The 26,320-nt window shown below is 35.9% G+C and overlaps 1 protein-coding gene across 2 annotated transcripts in view; it reads right to left on the minus strand.

Annotated features, from left to right (window-relative positions):
* The window catches only part of LOC145678581 (aminopeptidase N-like), a 151,818-nt gene that overhangs the window by 35,297 nt on the left and 90,201 nt on the right, over positions 1–26,320 (minus strand). For both annotated transcript variants that reach the window (XM_081748896.1, XM_081748897.1), the window contains exons 5-9: positions 25,736–26,056; positions 20,524–20,707; positions 12,864–13,017; positions 11,256–11,521; positions 7,665–7,863 (exon numbers count right to left, since the gene is read on the minus strand). In XM_081748896.1, coding sequence (XP_081605022.1) covers positions 7,665–7,863; positions 11,256–11,521; positions 12,864–13,017; positions 20,524–20,707; positions 25,736–26,056 — 1,124 coding nt within the window. The remainder of the gene's footprint in view (positions 1–7,664; positions 7,864–11,255; positions 11,522–12,863; positions 13,018–20,523; positions 20,708–25,735; positions 26,057–26,320) is intronic.

Below are 26,320 nucleotides of genomic sequence, written 5' to 3' on the forward strand. Positions count from 1 at the left end.
TGGATATTTTCCCCCCTTTCCAACGTTTCACGGACTTACACTGACGGACATAAGTATTAACACAGGTACCAAGTGAAATCAAACTGTTGTACACGACAAATTGATTGTGAGTTGATTGTTCCTTTTGGTAAATAATTGTTGCAACACTCCATGCTGTGTAAATGTGAGGAATGAGATGGAAATCAGAGGCATGTAGTAAAGGCAGAAGATAATCTAGCTGTGAGGGTAGGTCTGTATGGGGGCATAATTATTCACACAGCGACGTACTTAAGGAGAAAACAAAACGAAAGCGTATTAGTTCGTCTCCGGATGTTAGCGAGTGAAGTGGTTCTGTGGAAAGACGTCAGTATGAAAAAGAAGAAACAGGTTAGTTGTGCTTGAAGGTAAAATGGGTCACAAACAGAAGGAAACAACGTTTGAAGAGAGGAAGATAGTGGTAAATTTATATAAAGAAGACAAATCATATGCTGATATTGGATGAATAGGGCAAAGAAGCAGATATACTGTATGTAGTGTACTGACAAAATACAAAGGCACGAAAACAGTACGAAACAGGCAACGTATGGGATGTTCACACAAGCCTGCCGAGAGAGAGAAGAGGGACGTAATCAAGGAAGCGAAAAAGAACCCGAAAAGAATGTCATCCGCAATTGCAGCACAGATATGCGAGGGCCACGGGAAGGAAGTGCATCAGAATACGATTCGATGTATTCTTCACAGTGCCGGGTATTGTGCCCGAGTTCCCGGGAAGAAGCCATATATTAACCCTATTAATAGGAAGAAAAGACTTGCGTTTCAAAGGAATACATTAGGAAAGACATTGAGTTCTGGAATAAAGTTATTTTTTTTTCAGACGAAAGCAAATTTAATATTTTTAAACATGATGAACGCATGTTAGTGTGGAGCACGCCAAACACGAAGCTGGAACAAGCCAACATTCAGGGCACAATGAAGTATGGTGGTGGTGATTTTATGGTCTGAGAGGGCAGGTGACGGGGAACTAATGTTTATTGATTGAACCAGGAACCGTTTAGCATATTTCGACATTCTGAAGCAAAATTTAACAACGAGTCCTCAAGAACTTGGTCTCGAGAATGATTACTGCTTCCAACAAGACAACGATCCTAAACATACTTCGTACATTGTACGTAGCTGGCTCTTGTACAACACGCCACATACCCTCCAAACTCCAGCTGTCCCCAGACCTCAATTCCATTGAACATCCGTGGGATGAGCTGGAACGAAGAACAAGAAAACACCACATATCGATCAAACTACAATTAAAGGAACGACTGGATGAAGAATGTAACGACATTGGCATGGATGTGACACGAAAATTGACAAAGTCAATGAAATGCACAATAACGTGTGTGATTCAACGAAAGAGACAGTGGTCCATTTCATACAGGACGCAATCATTTCATTCAACGAAAGAACCAACCTATTAAGATTGGTTAATTTCATACAGGACTCTCATTTTTGTTTTGTGTTAATACTTATGTCCTCTGCAAGAAGGTGGAATCGACAACATTATTTTTTTTAGTGTAAGTATTAATTTTTGCTGTATGTTTTCCTTATATAACGTATACTACTGAGCTGTCGTTTTCTTTTGATACAAGTAATTCTTTCGTTGGTGTCAGTGTTACACAATATTACCACTTATACAACAAACATGGTCCTGTGTGAATACTTATGTCCGTCAGTGTAGTAATCGTATAGAATATTTTGCCACTAACCACAATGTCAAGAAATAATGTAAATCTCATTGTTATTTATCTGTTTTTCATGCTTTTTACTCTTTTTACTTGGAAAACTACCTTAATGAACCTACTGGAAACAAATAGACAAACAACAATTTTAGGAATGATCCAAAAATGCATCAAAAGATTGCAACCTTGGCCAATAATTATTTTTGGATCAGTGGCCACAAAGTTTTTGAATGGCTCCTAAATGGAAGTTTCGCATTTTCTACGGAATAAGCACATCATACTGAAGTACGTGATAGTTTGGGTTAGGAAGACCACGCATAGTACGAGCACCGGAACTTGTAAAATTAGTTGCGGCGCATGTCTGACGAAATTCAGTGAAGAAATGGTCAGTGATGGCTCGTGAGCTGAATACATAGAAAATGTCTATGTCTCTCACGTTAAGCAGTGACCCTGGACTCCATGCTTACAAACAACGCAAAGGATATCTCTTGACAAGTGAACTGAAGCACAAGAGGCTCCTAAAAGCAAACCGCTTACTTAAGCGTTACGCAGCAAATGGGTACCGTCGAATCCTTTTCACTGATGAAAAGATTTTCAGTGCTCAGGAGACTTTTAATGACTAAAATGGCAGGATATATGCTACATCCTCTAGAGAAGTTTGAGAACAGACTTCAAGGATCCAGAGGGGTCAACATCCTGCCTCAGTCATGGCGTGGTTGGGTATGAGCTACGAGGGCACAACTGAGCTCCATTTCTGTGAAAATAGGGCCAAAAAGTCAGTCAGCCACAGTGTACTAGGAGACTGTACTTGAGAGTGTAGCCAAAACTCTCACCAACATCCTCTTCTATGGTCAGAACTGGTGCTCCCATCAGATTCAACCCCAGCATACAAGGCACGGGCAACCCAGCAGTGGCTGAAGGCAAATATTCTGGACTTCATTTTCATTTCAGATTGGCCTTCTGCAAATCCAGATGTAAACCTTTTGGACTACAAATTGTAGTCCAAGCTTGAGGAGATGGCTTTGCAAGAAGAGACATCCCAATATTGAAAGTTTAAAGCTTCGGAAGGCAGGTGCAGCTTTCCCAGTTGATGTATTGCGTAATGCAATTGACGAGTGGCCACAAAGGCTTAACCCGATAATACTCCGCGTTACATATATGTAACATTGGAATTTTACTTCTTTATATTGAATACAATGGTGTTTTGCTGCTAATGCCCACTGTGACACATCTGTAACAGTACGCTCAACACCACCTACTGGATTATTGCTGAACTTTTTGTCATTTTGTCCTCCCAGAAGTTCTTGAAAGCATATTTTTTTGATTCTATGATATCACACTCTGGGTATTATAGGGTTAAGAACTGTGCGCATGCTAATGGTGGCCATTTTGAATAATTATTTGTAATTTTGGTTCATAATGTATCCCTGTAACTCAAGTTGTTAGGATACTAAAATATATCTAACTATTTTGTGTCAATATACTAGGTGAAGACTAGGTACATTAATCAAATTTGTCATTAATTCCTCTAATCAATTATATCGAAAGAGCCCTTCCTTCCTGAGCTTCCGTCCCAACTTTATTTTCTTACGACAATCAATATGTTAAAATATTGATTTGATTTGGTTACATGCATCAAGGTACTTTTTCCTCGGTATTCGTAATAATTAAATTTCAAGTAATGCATTAAGATTTTTATTCTCTATAGAGTTTATTCTCTATAGTTCGTACTTTGTGTAGCTTGTATTGTGGCTACGTGTTATGTTAAGCTAGAAACTACTAAAAATACTAATAAATAATCCCTAGAGCACCCTAGATCGAAAACTATGTGACATAAAACTGTTTGAAGAATTATACAAAAAATGCGCACAAAGTTTTATCCAAGTATCCGAGCTGTAGAAAGACAAGATTTCTAGAAGAATAACTGCTGAAAGTCCAGCAGTTATCGACCTTACTTATTTATGTATCAAATACTTTGAAAATAGCCTCATAGTATAAGTTTGTTTATAGTTTCTCGAACTAGCTGTAATGAAAATTTATTGTTAACCCTCATTACAATATATTTTTCATTTACTTCTTTTCGGTGCCTGGCTACTACTATTAGAGAAGACAGTGGAAAATGAAATAAAAATAAGGACAGGAATGGCTAAAGAAGCACTTAAGAAGAAAAGGAGTGTATTCTCTGAGATTTTGAATAAAATATTAAGAAGGCTAATAAAATGTTTTCTTCGGACCACTGTACTCGACGAGAAAGACATATAAACTAATGGTGGGCACAAAACCGGTTTGGTTTTTCACCGAAACCTGTTTGGATTTTCTTCAAAACCGGTTCCGGTTTTTCCAAAATTTGTTCTATTTCTGACCAGAATAGTGTTTCGTTGTTCTCCCGAAACCGAATCCGTTTCCACAGAAATAGATTTATGTGTTTTCCAAACGTTTTCACCGAACCGATTTTTGGAGAAAACCGAAACCAGTTTCGGGCAAAAAAACCTTGCCGGTTTTGGATAAAACCGAAATGTCGGGTTTTTAGGTTTCGTTTTTTTTAGAATCTGGTTTCTGGTTTTTATAAAAAACGGTTTTGCCCATCCCTAATATAAACCCTACGCCAAAGCGAAGAAAAATGACTGAAGACATTCGAAATCTGAATATGTACAAGGATTCCCATGAAAATGTTATGATAGCTGAGGAGAGTGGTGCATCACGTAACCACCCAGTAATTGCAAAATACCTACAATGAAGATGATGATCATGGTATAAACCAGGCACTGGAAATTTCATGTGTTTGAGCTGTTTCGTCTGTTGGGGCTCTTAAACATTATTTTAAGATGCTTCGAGCGAGGCCAATAAAACACGTGCAAGTTATTTTGATCGTGTGCCAAGGAGTTGCTAACTATTGAACGAGAAACACGCTAAATTACAAAGCGGCCTGCATTTAATAATGATTTTCCAAATATTGAAGTGGAAATATTGACGTTACTTTGCTGGTTTGCTTATAATAATTTTTGACTGCTCAAATCGAGTCACCAGTTTTTTCGTGGACGACCAGAATTCTGAAGGCGCTTGCTATAAACAATAATTTCCTGAAAATTCATAGAAATTTGCAGAAAGCTGTATAATATTGTTATTTTTCTATGATATGGGACATTTTATTCTCCTTCACATATAATAGGTTGTAATCAGCGCATTAAGGTGTTATGATATGTAATTTGCATATCAAATTTTTGTATTATAATATCAATAATTAATCATTTAATTCGTACGATTTTAATATTAATTTTAATGAATTTACATATGTAGCAGAGGAAGCAGAATTATTGATTGTATTTTGTGTATAAATATTGTTTGTATAATATAATTAACTATGTAAATGACATCAGGACAGGATAGGATCCAGGGAACATCGATATATTGATATCATTTGAATATTATAATAGAAGGACATGGGAGTTGAAGGATTTGATAACGCTAGGATTTGCTTTTCGTTGAGGCAGAGAAGCTCAGAAAAAAAAAAAAACCTCTAAGAAAGCAAGCATCTACGCTGTTGCCTTTGTGTGAGCGAAGCTTGGGTGTTTACAGTTATACACTGTATCCATCTAGTTTGGGAATAGAAACCGAGAAGCTTCAAAATCATATGTAAGAAGAGATAGGCACAAGCTTATAGTGTACTATATGTTAGGTGGGTACACTGTTCGAGTGGAGACACCAAGTCCGAAAAGACAGTGTCTCTCCAGCACAAGAAAATCTAGCGTGTCCGTGACAAATCGGAGATACAATAGTGTGTGATATTGGATAACTCCTCCTACTTTTAGCGTTCTACTTAGAGTGAGCGTCGCGTCACTCCAACGGATTTCAGCTTGGCCGTCGAGCCCGTGGAATTTGAAATTTTGAAATAGTCACCCTGGTCCTCGATGTAGTTTGTCAGAAACTCACGATAGATGTCTCTGTAGTTTAAGGTTTAGATTCCGCTTCCATAGTTTGTTCTGCTACTTGAGTATGTTTTGTTATGTTGATAATATAAACTTTCTGGATGATTCCGAACTATTTACATATTTTAGATCGTTAACATGTTTTTCATTAACGTATTGGCTTGTAGTAATATAGGTCTGAAGCCTGGTTAATGGTTTTGAGAGGTAACATATGTGAAAACACAAACCGAAGTTTTTTTTAAACCTCCACCTATAATACTAGTACTGGGGACAAGGAAAGGAACGCTCACCAGAATAACAATCCTTTTATTTCATGTTATACGTTATGACAGCACCTGAGAGGCTGTGTTCAGCTTAATTAATGTGTATAATCTGTTTAATTTAGCTTAATTACTTTGACAAACATTTTAAAAACCTAGAATCTTTGAAAGAAAACAGCGTTCATCGCTGCAACCTCAAACGTCACATTGACAAGAGTTTCGGTTGCCTGTCACTAGGTGGCAGTACAAGTCAAGACCAAGGTCGCAGTGCAAGGAAAGTGAGAATATTACAATTTTTTGTGTTTGTTTTGAGTTTGCAGATAAAATACATTAAAGTGTGATTAAGTGACGTATATCAATTTCAAGCTCATTGAACGACCTACAAAATGAACATAGTGACATAAGATACTTTACTTCGTGTGAGCTACAAGGTAGCAAAATTCAGGCAAAAATGCTAAAACTCTGAATAAGTAGGTCACGGGCAGCGTCCCTGTGAGGGTGAGAACTTCCCTTCACCCATTTTTGGAAGTTTTTAAAATTGGTTTCACCCGACGCGAGTCTCACAAGAACAATGAACTTCTGTTTCCAATAAAAACTAAGAGGTTGGGAGACTCGAGGCAGTTTTGATTTAGTTTCCGTGGTACACGTATCGTGCGTGGACAAGTACCACAAGTTAAATACGAATAGGCAGAAGCGTACTTAGCGTTCTAGTGTGTTTTTCTGACATGGTGATCTCAGTGTTTAGCTCAACATGAGCATATTATTTTAATCAGTTTCTGGTTAAAGAAAAATTACTGCATCAGTTTTGTTCACAAACTCAGTGCTACAGTAATTGTATTATGCACAGTGAACCAATGCTTTGTAACAGATATATTCCGAACATGATAACCTCCAGTGTCGCACCTACGTACAGAGACTGAGTTATAAAACCTTTGTGCAAGTAGGGACCAAGATACGAACTGCGTCGTATAAAGTTGTATATAGTTCACCATGTATATATATATTATTACTTTAGTGCATCGTATAAATAGAGATCATTTAGTTATATTGTTTCTTCGTGCTTAATTTGAGCAAGACTTTTTAATGCCATGCAGTTTGACTGCACTATGCTCAAGACAACAATCGACACTGGCTTGATGCAACGTGGAGGGTGTTAGATACAAACCCCTGTAGAAGTGAGGAAAGCAGCTTACATTAGACCCAGAGACGGAGGTAATCCAGGGAATGAGTGCAGAGTCCCACCGTCAGCAGTAGGAGTTTTCAAAGATTGGAGATGTGGAGAATCGTCAACGGAAAACCTAAGGACACTTCAAGAAACAAGACCACAGTGAAGTTGTGAGAAAAGCGTGCACGAACGGTAAACTAAAGCGAGAGCTCCGCTAAAATTATTAGTGTTGAAATTCGAAATTCGAAATCTAAAATTATTTTTTTTCTTTTGCTCACATGTGCGCGAGTATGAAGTGAAATGTGTTCTAAATCTGTGGATTCGTACCAATTCAATTAAATTAATTGATAGCTTGTGTGTGATGTTTCCTCCTGCATTACCATTCCACTAGGTCATTTAGATATTTGTTTACGTATCACATACGTAAATCTTCCCACCGTTCACAAGGGCTGTCGCAAACACTAAGTGAAATGAAAGAAAACTCTAATTTAACGTCATTTTGGGCTAAGGGAGACGGATGATTAATAAAAGTGAATTATTGTAAAAGAATCAATGGAGTAAGAATATAGAAGAAAATGTATGTGAGACTTATCTCTAGTCGTACCTGTTCCTTCAATGTTAAAAATAACCCATTGATCTTCGTCATCTGGAAGACCAGAAATTGTTAACTTTTCTACATTTTTCATCCACACTTTTGGCGTTGTTGTCTCAAAGTCCAACTCATCTTCGTCAGTATACGTCACAGGAATCCACCAAGTAGCATTATCCACAATTCCAGAAATATTCTCACTCAAAAAGCGTTTCTGTAAGATAAAAGATAGCGATTTCTTTCGTTTCGAAACGCTGAACACAAGTTATTGGGACAAGGTTTTATATCATGTAATTGTAATCTATTATATAAAAGAGAACGCACAAATCCTTTGTTAGCTCATCACGCTAATACGGCTGAACCAATTTCTTTCATTTTTGGGGGGTTATTAGGATTTGGACCCTAGATGGTTTTTATCATATCACTTTAATTTTTAATTACCAGTGTCTTGAGATAATTGACCATTCAAGTGTCCATAACGTACAAATCCTTTGTTAGTTCATCATAGGTATAAAAATAAACGTATTTATATGCAACCCGCATGACCGTGTCACTCGGCGGGTTAACATAAATGACAGGCGCTATAATGTTAACATTTACTGCAATTTGAAAGCGAAAAAGTAAAAATTATCTAAGTAACAAAGTTTATTGCGTTCCGGGGTGACCGCAGCGAAGCGGGGTGAACGCTGCTAGTTAGAAAATAAAAGAAAAATTGATTGAAAATAGTGCTTATGATTATATGTATGATTGTTGTCTTTAACAAGTTACTTCCCATGTAATGAGAAGACTAATAACAAAGTGGAACCTATGAATTATGCACTTTGATACTGACCATCAACTATACAGATCAGGGGCCCACCTACGGAGAATCCACTGGGTATGAACTTCCCAAAACTTCCTAACTCAGGATACATTTGCACAGTTTCTTAATAAAACTATACTTGTTTAACAGGGAAATGATTGACGTAGCATGAACATTTGATTTTACACTTCTATTCTATTATAAAAACAATCTAGTTCTTTCATTTCTTTCTGAAAATGTAGGTGGGAGTATTTTACAATTACTTATCGGGTACATAATATTACCCATTCAATACTACATAGACCTAGTAGCTTGTAGTATTGGACCTGCCTCCAAAGCTTGGATGTTCCAATAATAATTTCTTGGTGCGCGCTAGATATAAACATAAGATCTTTACTTTCCTATCCTCTTTACCAGCTACTAGATTTTTAGCCACGATCCCAAAATTCTATTTCGTTTCAAAACAAAAGCTAATCAGAGTTTTCCTAATTTTATGTGTTCGGTCACCTTTTTCAAGCCCTATCTTTTCAACAGTTTCTTCATTCCTCGCAAGCTAATTTTCTATATAGTTGTTTATTCCTACACTTAGATCCTTCTTATCTTTTGATTGTCTTTTGTTATAATGCCTCTGCGAAGTACACACACTTTACATGGGGACATTTGATGAGTCGTTGTTTAGAAACTCCAAGCACGGATTTGTCTTCCTAGATTGTCTCACTCGTCGCTTTCATTTCTCTCTTGTACGGTATATATGGATAAAGAGGCTAATAACGAGACAAGCAAATGGTAATAGAAAAATTAACAGAATGAAAAGAATAAGAAACACAGGATGTTAAATCTTGGGAGGCGGGAGTATCTCTCATCGCCAGACACGAACCTAATATGAGTATATAAAACAAAACAAGAGAAATCTATTTCTAAAATCTATTAATGTATGAACATAGATCTTAGCTTCTAGTGTTGGTGCCCAATATAATTTCTACTGCACACAAGATCCTTCTAGTGTTTGACAGTAATTTTTATTTATTGTTAGGTTTTCCCTTCCACCATTTTTAAAGGATTTCTCAGTCTAAGAGGAAACATTTGAACCATAAAATAAAATATAAGAACACGTGAGCTGGGAAGCACGAAAGGTAGGCTAAGTGCTCCACCTCCGCTACCTTTGAATTTCTGTATCTTCTGTTTCTCGCTCTGCATTCCACATCTAGATAACTGTAGACGTGTTAAATGAAGTGTTAATTACATGAATGTTCTCTTACAAGGTATCACGGAGAAGTGATATCTAAAATTGGTTGGTTGATTAGAGTTTACAGTCCCGTTCAGCAGCGAGACTATACGAGACGTAGACCTATAACTTAACGTAGGAACCACACTACATGAGCTCTCACTGGGAATCGAACCCGTTACTGAAAGTGATATTCCACGTAATTACTATTGGAATATAAACATAAAGAGTAGATAGTGGTAGGATCTTAATCCAAATTATCAATAACAACTACTTGATCATTACTCACAGCACAAAATCTTGCCAAAATGACGACTGCTCAATCACCGTTATAACCAGAATCTGCTTTTGGAACTGATATATCGCTGACTTCTGAGTTCTGACTTTTCTTTTTGCCAGTAACACAAACGCATTTCCGATAACATATTTTATAACTCGGTCATAGTTATCCATTTTATTAGAATGTCACAACAGTCAAATCAGTGAGTCACCTTTTTGTTACTATGTGACATTTTAAATAACAACAATGCTACATCTTCACAATTACAAATTGAGTTCATGAATTGTTTATTTTTTTATGCTAGCATGTTACTAGCGAAATAATCATCATAGCGCAAACGACACAGCTATCACAAGTACGACGTTGTCACTAAGCTGCTGGGTAACTGTACTCCTTAACTCGTAAAGCCATTTCTAGTTATAAATTAATAAGTAATGTAAAATTTCTAGTTTGCTATTCACATTTTCTAATTTATAGATATGATGCTCACTTCTAATGACAATATAACAGCTTTTCTTCTGGTCTACAGTTTGATAGTACCAACTACATGGCATTCCAATTCAGTTTAAGCACTGCAATATTTTAAGGCATAAGTTGTCTTTACGTACTACTTAAAACTTGCTGCTTTTAATCAACAGTTCAAAACTAACATTAACTAAAATAGGTAATTAAATAACAAAATATTAGCATGACTAAATAATTAAATACTTGAACGACCTCATTGGCATACAGCAATGGCCAATGGATGCCAGAGAACTCCGTCGAAGAACGAATTTGGAGAAGTTGTACCAGTGTTCATAGATGGAGGGAAATTTCCCTTATCTAAGAAAATTTGGTAGCAAAATCTAACCAATAGAAGAAAACGGAATTTGTGGAACCAAGTACTGAAATCCATGAAAATAGCCAGGTTGAGCTGCAGACCGAATTTTATAACCCTACTTTCCTTCTACTTTATGTGAGAATAATCGATAAGTCTAATTTCTCTTCAGTTTCGTTCGATTTTTTTAAAGATCTTGTCAAGTGGATGAGTTTCTTCCAAGTGTTTCCGTTCTTCTGTCACTAGTCTGAAGAAGAATGGCAGTATTGTGGGAGGAAGCAGATCACAGATCAAAAGCAGCTCTCTTGCAATCAAGAAACATTCAAGTAAAGCATGATCGTAAGTACAGAAGATCGTCAGTTACAAATACAAGAAATTTAACTAAAAAATGATTTGATGCTGTTGGTGGAAAATCTGTCTCAAACCGATGAAGAACACAAGACATGCATTAACTGGCCAAGTTGACGTAGAATAACTAGTACCTGTGTTAGAACCGCTGTTCCATTTTCATAATCCCGTTCTACGGTAACAAGAGGATATCCTGGTTGCTTGGTCCATGTGTGCATAATGTCTTTCAAAGAAAATTTTTCAGGCAGAGTCCTGTAGTTGTGTGCCATTTTGGTGAAAATAGACCAAATGTCTTCATGCTCTGCTTCGCCTGTTTTCACATCTGCAACGTATCTTCGAAGAGCTTTCGTAAATGCTCTGTCTGTGATTGTTTTATTTAGCATTCTCAGAAGACAAGTCCCTGAAGAAATAGAATATTGATTTAAATTAATTACAGTAATGAAATACACAATGCTGCTGAAATGAAATACACAATGTTTCCTTGTTGAAATCAAATTGCTTTTGCTCTTAAGGTCATGAGGTTTAATAATTGTTTATATGATTTTTTTTATTAAAGAGTCAAAACGTTCCTTCTTCATAATTACCTTCCAAATACAATGTTACGTGTTTTTTTGTAACTTTGATAGTTAAAATACTACCTCGAACAAGATTTTATATTAGACGCTACACTCAGCGTGAATAATATAGATCTTATAATAATATATAATAATTATAATATAACTAATAATATTATAATATATATATATATATATATATATATATATTGCATTTTGGTGCTGCAGTGCGTGGTTAATATCATTGGCTACTACCGTTGGTCCAATGAATATTTCCATTATATGGCTTTCCCGCGTAGCCGCTGAGTGCCCGAGAGCGGTTGCCACCGTGTTGCCGAAGCAGCGGATATTACTATTATTCCACTATGCACATGACTGATTCTCTCTATTATTCATCACATCATCCAGCTCATAGCGGGACAACAAGTTCGTCAACCAATAACTCATGGGGAGTTTAAAAATGAACTAATTTTTTTAGTTTAACGTCCCACGAACATGAACTTTAAAGGAGAAGGATGACTAATGGAAGTGAATGATTGTGCAATTATCTCTTTGTCCTCTCCTAACAAGAATCAAACCCAGAACCACGTGTACCTTTGGTACACGCTCTAGCCATTAGACCAGTGGGTATGAGAGTTTGTAGTAGAGAAGGTCATCTCATTCGATTTTCTCATTTTCTTTCAAAATTTTTATTCCATCAACTCTTCCAAATGATAATTCACTTACATTCCTCATACGTCCTTTTTTGGGGGGTGCGGTGGCTCAGTAGTAGAGCGTTCACCTCTGGTGCTTGTGGTCCCGGGTTCGATCCCAGCCCTCGCCAAGTGAACTTTGTGGTGGACAAACACCGTGCTCGTGGGTTTTCCCGGGGTTTTCCCGTTTCCTCCCACTTTCTTCCTTCCACCATTTCACTCATCTCTCATCATCACCGTCTCCTTTAGTCTAACCGACCGATTTCATTTCATTTTTTTTCACGCCCTTTTTTATTTTTACTTTTCACGACATAAATAAGCAAAATGACACTAAGTACTAAATTGATTCAGAAACAAATCATGCAAACACATTTTCGTATACATTAACATAGCAATGCCTCTGAGTAACATTTTAATGGTTATTCGTTGTCTAACTATTAATTCCATATATTTTTTCACGGTTTGCACGACATTACTATGATAACTCAGCTCTTACCTTTCAGATAGCGAAATGAATCTAACAGTTGATGGGAGGTGGGTGCTACTTCTAGTTCAACCATTGCGTGGGTGCTATCAAGAGAGTCTGCGAAGAACACTTCTAACAAGTAATCTAGTCCATAAAAGTCTACAATTCCCCACTCTTTCTTCACCTGAAACAAAATAAAACAAATCATTTAAACTATAACTAGCATAGGCCTATCTGTGATTTGAACTTCCATATTTTAAAAACAAATCGAGAAATTTTACCAGTGATGAAACTATTATAGCCCTTCATCAAAATAATCTACTGACGGTTCCTAACAATTTTTTGTATTTTCTCTCCTGTAACATCTCTTTTATGATTTATAGAATGCGTAAACCGGAAGGTTCACAGTAAATAATTGATTAATGCAAATATACTAAGGGGAAAATATTTATATAAAAGGCTCATCGGACTATATTCAACCACTTTTCAGTGTACTTACTGTAGTAATCAAATAAAGTTGATATGGATATTATATAATTCCAACAAATTGCATTCGCTCATTTCTTTTATTGTTTCTTATATATTTATCTCATTATATCCTTTTATTTTATTATTTTTAGTTATTTTTAACTCTGCGTGTAAACCTGCATACATAACCAAGATAAACTCAAAGTATTTAGATAACTTTTTATGAAACAATAGCTTTTAATTGCCTTCCCACATTTATGCAGAATTTTTCTTTGAATTGTTCCTTTGAATTGTTTATGTACAGTACATACTTAGGTACAATGTAAGAAGTGGAAAAAAAGCAGAGTCGGTATGTTTTATTATGATTTTGGCTCAACATACCGGCTATTTAAATATTGTCTTGATCACTTAAAAACCACAGACGGTATGTCCTCATTACTGAAAATCCAGAGTCGGTATGGCATACCGTCACATACCGTCTTACTTCGACCACTGCTTAGGTACGTTCACAATCTACCAACAAATCTAGAACATATACAGTATAAATATTCAGATAGTAGTGAGACTAATCAACTAAAATTTAAGTTTAATATCTGACTTAAATCATAGAATTAAACCTACATAGTATCAGGCTGTTGTTTTTCCATAGCACTTAAACCTATTACAACCTCCATCGTGGTTTCGGTACAAAACCTCGCAGCCGAAATACCGTGGCAGAACCTTGAGGCCCAAAATCTCGCATGGCCAAAATTTCGCGGGCCAAAATCTCATCTGACCACAACTTCCAGTCTAAAATCTCGCCTGATCAAAACCTCAGGTGTTTGAAACCTTGGGTGACCAAAACCTCGCGGGTCAAAATCTCACCATTCAAAATCTGGCGGGACAGAATCTAACCTGACCAGAACCTCGGAGGATGTAATTTCACGGAATCCCGTCAGTACGAAACCTCACCTCAACTACTTCTTCAGGGTACAGTTTTATATATCGCTGTATCAATAACCTTAAAAGCAATACCAACATAATTATATTACAACTGAAATATGCATAGATTTTTATTTTTCCTGTCCAAGACTACCTTTGATTGCTATGTAAATAGCATTTAATATATTCCAGTGATTCAGAAATCCGCTTGTGCATAATTCGGAACAAAGCTTGCACTACGTAATATTTGGCACGCTAACAAATAGATCAAGTTCTATCACCATGCCAAGTTTGATCTCGATTAGATGAGCCCGGTGTGTGGGTTTTTGTTTCCGAAAATATGACAGCCCACAACTCGAAAACCATAAGCCTGCACAAAATAATATTTCATACTCTTGTATAGCAGGTCAGGGTCTACCACAATATTAACTTTGACATTAATCGGATGAGTTCGGTTGAATTTGTATAATATATAGTATCCTTGATCTTTCGTTGAAAGATAAATGAAGAAACTTAATTTGATGGATAAGATTTATCTTCATTTGGGTTTATTTTATGATTACATACACCTTCATTTTCAACACGTCAACTTTCCACGCTTCTAGTATCTAAAGTAAGCATTTCTGGTCTCCATGTTGCTTCAATCTTTCTTTTCTTCCTATTATTATTATTATTATTATTATTATTATTATTATTATTATTATTATTATTATTATTATTATTATTATTATTACCCCAGGAATTAGTTTGAGTAAATTGTTTCTGTAGGATTCGTTCCGCGAGATTTTGGCCAGGCGGAATTTCATCCCGAGAGGTGTGAGTTCGGTGAGATTTTGAGCGGTTAGGTTTTGGCCTCGCAAGACGTTATGCGACGAGAATTTGGCCCCGCGAGATTATGGACTGTAAAAAATCGTTGGGTTATTTCAACGACATGCCTATGTGTTAACACGATTGTGTTAAAATAAAACACAAATAGGTGGTTAGAACAACTCACTCTCCATTTGGAGTTATGTGTCGAATGCCGGTAGTTGAAATGACTCACAGCCTGTGTGTTAAATTAACACAAGTGTAGAATCTTCGGTGTTGTTTTCTGCGTGATTGCCAAATATGTTGGGCATCTAATTATAAAGGCTTATGAATTGAAGCTACAGACAAACACAGTAGAAAGAAATACTTAAACAAATCCAGACACGCAAATCAACATGCAAACCGCGCGATGTGTTTTCAATTGTTTTACATAATGTTCCTGAAGAAATATGTCAACAGCGAGAAACAACATCTTGTTACTTTGTCACTTCTACACTGCATTAGAGCTCACCAGTCAACACCGGGGACTGTGCTTCTAACATGGCGGAAAACAAGTAGAATCACCATTAAGAGGCAAACATATTAGAAGGATATAGGTAAGAGTTTCCTATCGTTCTTGAACAAGATGTTTGTTGGTGAAGGTTGTGTTACGAACCATCAAGAAATACTTCACAATAAATGTTAGGGAGGACGACAAAAATTTTTATGAAGATTTTCTATATGAAGTGTTCTGTAGTTTACTATTCTTATTTTAAAATTAGTACGGTATCTTCGGTAAGCATGCACATCACATGGTTTTCCAACACAGAAAAAATGTTACATCAACACCACACATGGAGTTATTTTAAAACCGAAATAGGTGTCGTAGTAACACACAACTGGAACTAACACTAAAAATGGTGTTAATCTGGTAGTCTGACCTTGAATTTTAATACGGAGTGTTGAATTAACACCAAAACGGTGTCACTTACACGGCTTTGACCTTGAATTATGACAGATATTGTGTGTTGAAATAATAAGAAAATGATGTTGAAGTAACACAGGGACTGTGTTATATTGATACTTGACATGGTGTAATATTAACACAAAATAATTAACACACTACACACTGTGTTACTTTCTTCGTGTTGGTCAAACACCGTCACAAGTAACACTTAACACTTTTCTACACACTATCGACCCTAATATGGCGTTGAATCTACACCGAAAACACTAACACAGATCCGAATTTAACACCGCTCAACATCAGTTGTGTGTGCTCACCCCCTGTGTTAAACGTCAAAACCGCGGGGTCTGAGTTGAACTAACACCGCATAGTGGTAGTCACTCTGGAACCACTGCCATGTGTTAAAATTGAGTTGAATTAATAACCATTTTTTACAGTGTGGTCGGTGGGATTTTGGCCACGCGTAGTTTTAGATGGTGAGGTTTTTCCTTCGCAAAGATTTAGTTTGTGGGATTTTGGGCGTCGAAATTATGTCTGTATACCCTCCAACACATTTTATGGTAAGTGTCACCAGCATCAGTTGGTTCTATCGGACTACCAGCATCATCAATTATACCTGATAGCGCAATTTACACTTCAACAAACCACGTTGCAGCACAAGCATAGGAATTCACTATATTAATTATAACATTATAATACATCAGATCTTTTACTCTTGAGGATACCTTAAATCGCGTAACCACCGTTTCTCTTAGTACATTTCTAAATTAGAAAAACATGTTTAATTGCCTCTTAAGAACGTTTTCATGATTATGGCTGTAGCCAAGTGGGAGATACACTAGCGTCATTATGAATTTAGATTTGGGAGCTTTACTATTATTATTATTATTATTATTATTATTATTATTATTATTATTATTATTATTATTATTATTATTATTATTATTATTATTATTATTATATTAAGCTTTTGAAAAGAAGTATCTCCTACCATCCAAGTCACCCCTCAGATTAATTTTCTTCATTCTGACAGTGAGTATAAAACATTGAGAAAACACTTACATAGTACTCACATATTTGCCATTCGATTCTTATTCAGTTCAGGATCGTTCTGTTGCAATCTATTTTTTTAAATATTACAAGTAAACATTTCTTTCCATTGGCTTATATATATATATATATATATATATATATATATCTTCTAATATAATAAATAAAATAAAGAGTTTGTTTGTGTGTTTGTCTGTCTGTCTGTCTCTGTGCGGCCTGGGTACCAGACGGTCACGGGCACCTTGATCCAGGCCCCAGATCAAGACGAGGCCTTTTTCTAAATTTCGGACCAGGCCCAGACCAAGGCGAAGCGTTTTTGTCAAAATTCGAACCAGGGGATCTCAGGAGGGCGTCTACGGGGACATGTAAAAGCAATAGAAAATGACCGATATTAGTGTCGAATTCATAGTTTCCGCGGTCGCTGAGATCAATGGTGAAGCTCCTATCGCATTAACTTCCAAATTCACCCTATTTGGCTGCAATCCGGGTGTCACCCGGGGAAAGGGGGAATATCGAGACTTGTAAAAGTAAACTAAAATGAACGATATTAGTGTCAAATTCATAGTTTTCGCAGTCGCTGGAATCAATGGTGACACGGGGGGCTGGGGGAGGTGTGATACTGAGACACGTAGAAATAGCCCAAAATGACCGATATTAGTTTCAAATTCATAGTTTTTACGGTCGCTCAAATGAATGGTGATACTCCTACAGGCGTTGACTTCCAAATACAGCCCCCATGCGAAGAATGGGTATATTCAACTAATATATATATATATAATTTAGTGGTGGCAAATCGCTGGCGGGTTTACATTATCTTCACGGGTCTTAAACCTCTTCTAGAATAGGACGGGGAACACTAGCAGGAAGCACTTGGCACGTTGACCCCCTAACGCTTGAAACTACAGATTATTCCATTTATACACTTTCTTTAGTTATGTTTTAAATCTTTGATGCTGATGTTTATATGAAAATATATTGCATTAGTTACCCTAGATACGAGTCTGTCCATGGCGCCAAAATAGCTCAGGCGAATTTCAGGACTATCTCATTCTGGATAATTCATTTTAAAGTAAATATAGAATGTTGATTGATAAAAAAAATGGAGAAACAACATATAAGACACCGACTAAGAAGTCGATCTTTCTCAAAAATAGACTCAATCAGCTGAAGGTTTAACATCAGAAACTGGCAAATGAAAACTTCATTCAGAAATTAGAACTTTTTTTCACTTTTATAAAAGCTATTCCTCTTAAAACATCCAAGTATTATTGCATTATAAGCTAACCCTGATTCTAAGCCGGCCCCCAGAAATCAAAACGAATACCGTATTAAAATAAGTGAAACACGTATAGTCATTAAAAAAATGTCCTACATTAGATTTTTATTTTTCTGTCCAAGACAGGCCTTTAATTCCTATTTAAAAGATATTTATTTAGTTTTCCCTAATTTGATTTAGAAATTTTATTCTGCATATTACTAAGACCCTGTCTGCAGAAAGGTCTGTCACTACGTGAAGTTTGATTCCGATCAGATAAGTTCGGTGTATGGGTTCTTGTTTTGGTATATATGACGCAAAGTTCTGATCCTGTTCGCATGAGTTCGCATGGGTTTTTGCTTTCGAAAATATGACGCAAAATTTGACCGCGAATAACTCGAGAGTCGTAAGACTGCAATACACAATATTTTATATAGCTACTTTTATAGTAGATGAAATTCTATCACCATGCCAAGTTTGATTCCGGCCGTATGAGTCTGTTGTATGGGTTTTACTTTCGAAAATATGCCATAAAATTCGACCATTCATAACTTGGAAACCGTAAGCCAGGACAACAAAACTTATATATATTATATCAAGGTCTATCACCATACCAACTTTCTTCCCGATCGGATGAGTGAGACTAAATTCGTACGATATATATATAAATATAGGGTGGAAAGTAACGCCACCAAAAAAACTTTGGGAGGTGATTTCTTATATTAAATGAAAGAAAAAAGTTCTATAAATATGGGTCGAAAAACGTCTACTTTCAGAGTTATGGACCACCAAATATTCAAAAAATCACGTTTCAAAACGACACCCTGCCTTGGAAACTATAGGACATATCCCAAGGAGTATCCTTATACCCAAGGGCGCCGATTTCTCTGTAAATTTGGGGGGGCCCATTAAGGTATATATATATATATATATATATATATATATATATGAGGATTTAAAGACAAATTGCATTCAAATTATGCCAAATATTGTATATTCTTAAATACAAAGGGGGGCACATGAGCTTTGCCCCCCCCCCCGCCCACCAGGATCGGCGCCCTTGCTTATACTTCAACTTCCATTTTACAGTTTGCTTGGACGATAACGGAGGATGGAAAAAACATGGCTCTTTAGGTAGAGCGCATACTAGTTCCTGTGTAATTACTTAAACCGCATGGGATATGTCCTATAGTTTCTGAGGCAGAGCACTTCGAAACGTGATTTTTCCAATTTTCGGCGGTTCATAACTCTGAGAGACGTTTTTCGACCCATGTTTATTAGAACGTTTTTCCTTCATTTCATAATTTCATATAAGGAATCACATTCGAAAGTTCTTCGGTGGAGTTACCTTCCACCATATATATATATATATATATATATATATATATATATATATATATATATATATATATATATATATATATATATATATATATATAATTGATTTCTGAGTATCCTTGATATCTCAGGGAAAAACCAGACGAAAAAGAAATAAATTTATTAATGACACATTCAAAGCATAATAAAATGAACTTTATCGCGAAATGTCCAAAAATTCTGCTAAATTAATACTTTTTATGTAGAAATATTTTCTTGTAAATTTTTAAAATATCTGCTAAATCCAAACATGAGCAATATACCAGACTCCCACCCTCGAAAAGCTCCTGACTTTTATTTTACAGTGGAAAATAACTACCCATACGATATCAAAAATAACACTGAATCCACACGAATTTACTTGTGGTGGCTTCTGGTGATATTTTTCTGAACTATTTAATGTTGCAACAATAAAGTTTACCGTTCGTAACAACGATATGGATTTTAAGCTAAAAGGCATTCTTTTGAACCAAGAGGAAATAGAAAATAGCTCGGCACACGATTGAGTAAGTACGGATTGTTTAAGTCCTAATGTTCCTGAAAGAAAGATACACACCAGTTTTTTTCTTTTTCATTTCCCAAAATTAAGGGCTTTGAAATGTCAGGTTTTGGTATAAAATTTTAATTATTATCTTGATTTGAGATTTATCATTATCGTCACTTTAAAACCCAGAAGATAATATGTTTCCAAATGATGGCAATTTTAAAATATCGAAATTATGGAAAAACTTGCTTAATAATAGTTCATTTGAGAGAGTTCAGTTTACTTTGGGAGTATAACACCCTCCAATGGCGGGCCCTCTGGAAAATACTGATCACAAACCTAAAGAGACATTTTGCTTAAGAGGTATAACAATATGACTTACATGATCTACTCCTAGCAGCGTAATGAATGCTGCTAATGCATCACTTAACCACATATCTTTCCATAAGTTTTGTGTGAGAAGATATCCAAACCATTGATGGGCCAGTTCGTGCGAGATTATCATAGCCACATCCTTAATATCATCAGCTGAAGAAATTTTCGGATCGTACAAAATTCCATCTTCACTGATTAAGAGCAAAACAAAAATACAAGTCATTAGTGTCGTTCATTTATGAAATAATTAATTTAAACACAAGTACATAATTATAACCTATGTAAAACTATTATCCTGTACATATTTTACTTAAGAGTTCACCTTCAGTGATGAAACTTTCTTTTTCAATTTTCCTAACTACATCTGCATAGCTGTTTTAAAATCCAGTAACGCAAAGTTGTATCAAAAGGTGTTTAAAATCGAAAAGATTAACAACAACGTGAATGCGATGGAAGAACGCTTCTTGAATTTGGCATTCAAGATTAACAAGATGGTCTTTAGTGGATCGGGAAGAGCGAAAGCCACAATGAAACCTGCTCAACAGAGAGTTTGACTCTAAATATCATATCGAACGCTGTTCACTATGCGCTCAAAGACCTGCAGAAGTAACTCGAAAGAGCAATGGGTCTGAGGCTGTCGTTGCGGTTTTTTCTAGTTTTAAGATTTGTTTCCAGATCCTCACGCTAGCGACGAAGGAAAATTTCATCTGACCAAATACGATTAAACAGCTGCAATATTGAAAACTGGGAATGGAGTGAGACGTTGTATAGCATATCGTAGGATATACGATCAATTCTTAATATATAGGACTACTTACGTAAAGCAGAGTTGAACTAGAACCGTGAAGGGGACATTAGATCACCCACATTACCACAATGAAATTTTAATGGGTTCTTGTCTGTACGAATACGAAAGCAATTAAACTCAGCCAAATAGTGTGCAGAATCAGAGATAGAAGAAACGTGGCGGCCTAAAATGTTAGCTGTCTCTGTTGGATTAAAGTGTAGTATCTGTTTCAGATTTGGCGTTTCAAAGACTTAATAAAACACTATGCATGAGCATGCAGAATATGGAACTGTCTAAAACTCTTCGTCAGAGGAATGTGAATTAAAACTGAAAAGGGCGCACCAAGGAGCCAAAATAGCCTCGCTAGATCGCTATGGGACTCATTGTCGGGGACTGACGCCACCATATTTTGGAATGGAAGCACTGGCAGCGTCTATAACTATCTGCTCTGAAGACCAAGAGAATTACCTGCAGGAGGTTTATCTAGAGGGCAAAACTCCCTGAGATTCTAAATCTTTCTCAATCAGCACAAGTTAAAACGTGGAATATGAATTAAATTGGGTAACAGGCAAACCTCAAGTTATAAAGAGAAAATTATTCCTGCTAATGAGATCTGGATGTACACTCAATTTTAATTGTTCTGCGAGCGTCCCACTACAGAAGAAATGCCAATACATGAGTATATAATGGTACTAGTAGGATTGCCGTCGCTAAAAACAAGGATCCCACTCTTCAAGAAAGTCGGTCACCTGACAGGCATGCTCGTCCATGTGAATGAGTCCCCAAAAGATGATGTTACACACTTGGATCTCCAACAATCAATTGGTGGCTCAAGTTGATTGGAGAGATAAAGCAGATCAGCTTCCATAAAAACTGATGGAATGATGTGTGAAGAAATGGGAGAATACGGAGCAAAGCAATGGGCACAATGTTGTCCGTCACAACCCACATGACTAAAACATGATGTTGCTCGTTTCACCGAAGGTGAGAGCTCTACCACTCATCCATTGTGCCTTTCTTTGTTGGAAATTTACAATATAGCACAAAAGTTTATGAGATGCAGCAGTGATCACACACATAACGAACATTCATAATTAACAAGCCAGAAATTGCGAAATTTTCTATTGATTATTTTCCGGTATGTGCTCATTATCATTTGTGTATTGTGCTAATATTATAGCATCTTGTGTATTGCCATGATTCCATTGTCATGCACGTAATACTCTTAGATGTATATCTATTATAGAACTGCGCAGCGCATTTGTAAATTAAAAAAAGTAACTGATTAATTAATATTTTCACATCAAATTGCTATTAATAGTTTTCAATTGCTATTTTCTAAGAAAAAATCTAAAACCGCGTTTACATGTAGATTGGTGAATTGCTCGGGAGATTATAGGTAACTCTGCATTTGTAGTAATGTATTAATTTGGGATTTATTGTCCTTAATTTGGTGAAAAGCCTATCTCTAGGAGGATTCTTTTTAAGGGTTAACTTCTAAGAGAGATTTTTGTATCTTCCCCTATAACAAATTCCCCCTCCCCCCATATTCTTGAGATTTGGGAATTACTTTACCTAACAAGGGACATCACCCAATTGTCCGGCTCCGATTTCAATGAAATTTTTGTTGCTGATAGAGGACATGTATTCATTACTTATGATGACAGAAATTTTTGCCATGGTGCATGTTTTCTATTTTTTTAATAATTTTTAAAGGTTGTGATGTGGTTAATAGAGATTACTGCAGAAGTCCCTTACTACCCTTTGTAAACGGAGTGTTAATGAAAGAACAACCATGTAGATACGTATAGGGTCTAAGGGGAAGTCGTATGGTACGTATGACCTTGACGGCAGCCATCTTGAAATCCGCCATTTTGAATTAAGGTCAAGTTTCTTAAATAAGAATAGGGTAATATGATACATAATTTCGGGCTAGAATTTAATCAGGAAGACAATAGTCAAGTTAGTTTTAAGATGCGCCCATTTGCTGAAACGTTACTGGCATATTAATTGTTTATACTTACTATGTGCGTAAGTCCCTTACCTCCGCTTCTAACCTGCGTATTAATGATAATAAGTGGATAAAGGTTTCGGTAATACATATTATGCCTAGAGTGAAGTGATACGGTAAGGGTATCATTGACGGCAGCCATCTTGAAATCCGCCATTTTGAAGTAAAGTGAAGTTTTGAAAACTGAAAACCATAGCATGTGGCACCAAATTTTAATAGTAAATTTTCCCCAAAAGCCAATGCTATGCTTATTTTTGTTCTATAGTTAACAAATATTAATTTATGACTCTTCTAATGTGCACGAAACGTGCATTATTCGATCTTTCAAATTGGCAACACTCCTAATTTTCATCGCATGTTTTAAGATTCCAACTGGCACTTTGCAATCGTTTCCATGGCTCATGTTTTCTAAATGTATTACATCTTTTAAGAGTTGAGATTTGTAAGTTCGTGACTAATGTTGGGATAAGCATCCAGCAATCTTTCTGAATTTTGAAGACTTGCCATGTAATTATTAATTGCATAGGCAATGTAATTATTTATTTCTTATACCTGCCCCTCAAAAACTCGTTTACTGACATGAATCATCACAGAACGAAAGAACTCCAACTTTGCATTCAGGTAATACCGGAGACGTAGTTTGTAATGGATAGTAGATGAGACGAGAAATAAGTTGAAACAATTCACTTCAAAAAAGGAAACGAAATAAGATTTGTTGTGTAAATCAATGGTCTTTTGTTTTGTTTTATGTTTATTGTATATTTATTTATTTTCTATGGCAATATTTTAGCTAGTCAGACAAAAAAGTCATTCGTTTTCTAGCGATTGTTGTCGATGGTTCATGTTTGTAAGATTTATAATTAGTATTGATCGGGAACTCAATTAAGTTACACCCAGTGTGTTGGGAACAGTCATATTATGCCTCTTTGATATTTTCTATCATTGCTGCTGTTCCTTTAAAGTTGTATTTATTAAAAATATTTTATTGTTTGTCGTTTGCGCAATCTGTAGGCTACAATTCTTGATAATTTTGTGTTCGTATAACACCAATTTTTTTCAATTTCATTTGTATTTCTTTACGTCACATAGGTTCATACGTTCGTCATGTATTCTGGTTTAAAATAAATAATTACATTGCAAGTCTTCAAAAATTAAAAAAGATTGCTGGATGCTTATCCCAACATTAGTCACGAACTTACAAATCTCAACTCTTAAAAGATGTAATACATTTAGAAAACATGAGCCATGGAAACGATTGCAAAGTGCCAGTTGGAATCTTAAAACATGCGATGAAAATTAGGAGTGTTGCCAATTTGAAAGATCGAATAATGCACGTTTCGTGCACATTAGAAGAGTCATAAATTAATATTTGTTAACTATAGAACAAAAATAAGCATAGCATTGGCTTTTGAGGAAAATTTACTATTAAAATTTGGTGCCACATGCTATGGTTTTCAGTTTTCAAAACTTCACTTTACTTCAAAATGGCGGATTTCAAGATTGCTGCCGTCAATGATACCCTTATCGTATCGCTTCCCTCTAGGCATAATATGTATTACCGAAACCTTTATTCACTTATTATCATTAATACGCGGGTTAGAAGCGGAGTAAGGGACTTACGCACATGGTAAGTATAAACAATTAATATGCCTGTAACCTTTCAGCAAATGAGTCAATTTTAAAACTAACTTCACCATTGTCTTCCTGATTAAATTTTAGCCCGAAATTATGTATCATATTACCCTATTCTTATTTAAGAAACTTGACCTTAATTCAAAATGGCGGATTTCAAGATGGCTGCCGTCAAGGTCATACGTACCATACGACTTCCCCTTAGACCCTATACGTATCTACATGGTTGTTCTTTCATTAACACTCCGTTTACAAAGGGTAGTAAGGGACTTCTGCAGTAATCTCTATTAACCACATCACAACCTTTAAAAATTATTAAAAAATAGAAAACATGCACCATGGCAAAAATTTCTGTCATCACAAGTAATGAATACATGTCCTCTATCAGCAACAAAAATTTCATTGAAATCGGAGCCGGACAATTGGGTGATGTCCCTTGTAAGAATCAAATGCTTATTCAATTCCTTTCTTGTTTCTTCGTTACATAAACATACTTTACTTATTTACAACTCTTAGGATTAGTAAATATACCCTTCTTTTAAAATTATGCTTAGAACCGAAATACTATTAATTTGTTTTATATTTAGAGTGTTTTAATTAAATTTTGAGGTATGTTCACCCATATGAGAGAATTTAATTTCCGAGCTGATATCATGATTCATAGCATGAATGATTATGCCATAGCAGAAGTGGCGCAATGATGCGCCAAGTCATGTGATGATAACAATAGTGTGTAAATATAATATATATAATTTATTGCTATTATTTTAACATTGAAATAAACATTACCTGTACATTGCAAGTCCCCAGCTTTCTGACTGACTTTCAACAAAATGTGGTAAAATTACAATATCCTGTTTAGGTAATGGGTAATTCATTTCCAAAAACTTCTCAAAATAATCCATCATCTTCTGCCCAATATCGTTAGCAAATTTAGTTTTTGTCAGCACACTATCTCGTGACCATATTCGGAAGCTCCTGCCAACGTAAGATCTTCTCCAGTTACCACTTTTTAAGCTCACAAAATCAGAGACAACGAATGCCACTGAGTAAGTAGACATGGGTACAGACTCTTCACAATGATCCCATACCCAGCCTGGTTTACCTCGCCTAAAGTAAAAGAGAACAACAGTCTTTAAAAGCCAAAAGCTAACATCTTGGATGACAGTGGAACATTTCAGTCTCAATTTAAATGATCTTGTACGTTTTCATAGAACAAATAATACCTTTAGATTACATAACAATAATGATAATAATAATCTTAGACAACTGCGAAATAAACTTTACAAAAAAATTGTCAAACCAAAAAGAAACATATAAGCCTATAGATACTTAACACCAAATGTTATTGATAGCTATACATACGATGGAGAT

This window comes from Thermobia domestica, chromosome 2 (assembly GCF_964235325.1).
Source record: "Thermobia domestica chromosome 2, izTheDome1.hap1.1, whole genome shotgun sequence".
NCBI lineage: Eukaryota > Metazoa > Arthropoda > Insecta > Zygentoma > Lepismatidae > Thermobia > Thermobia domestica.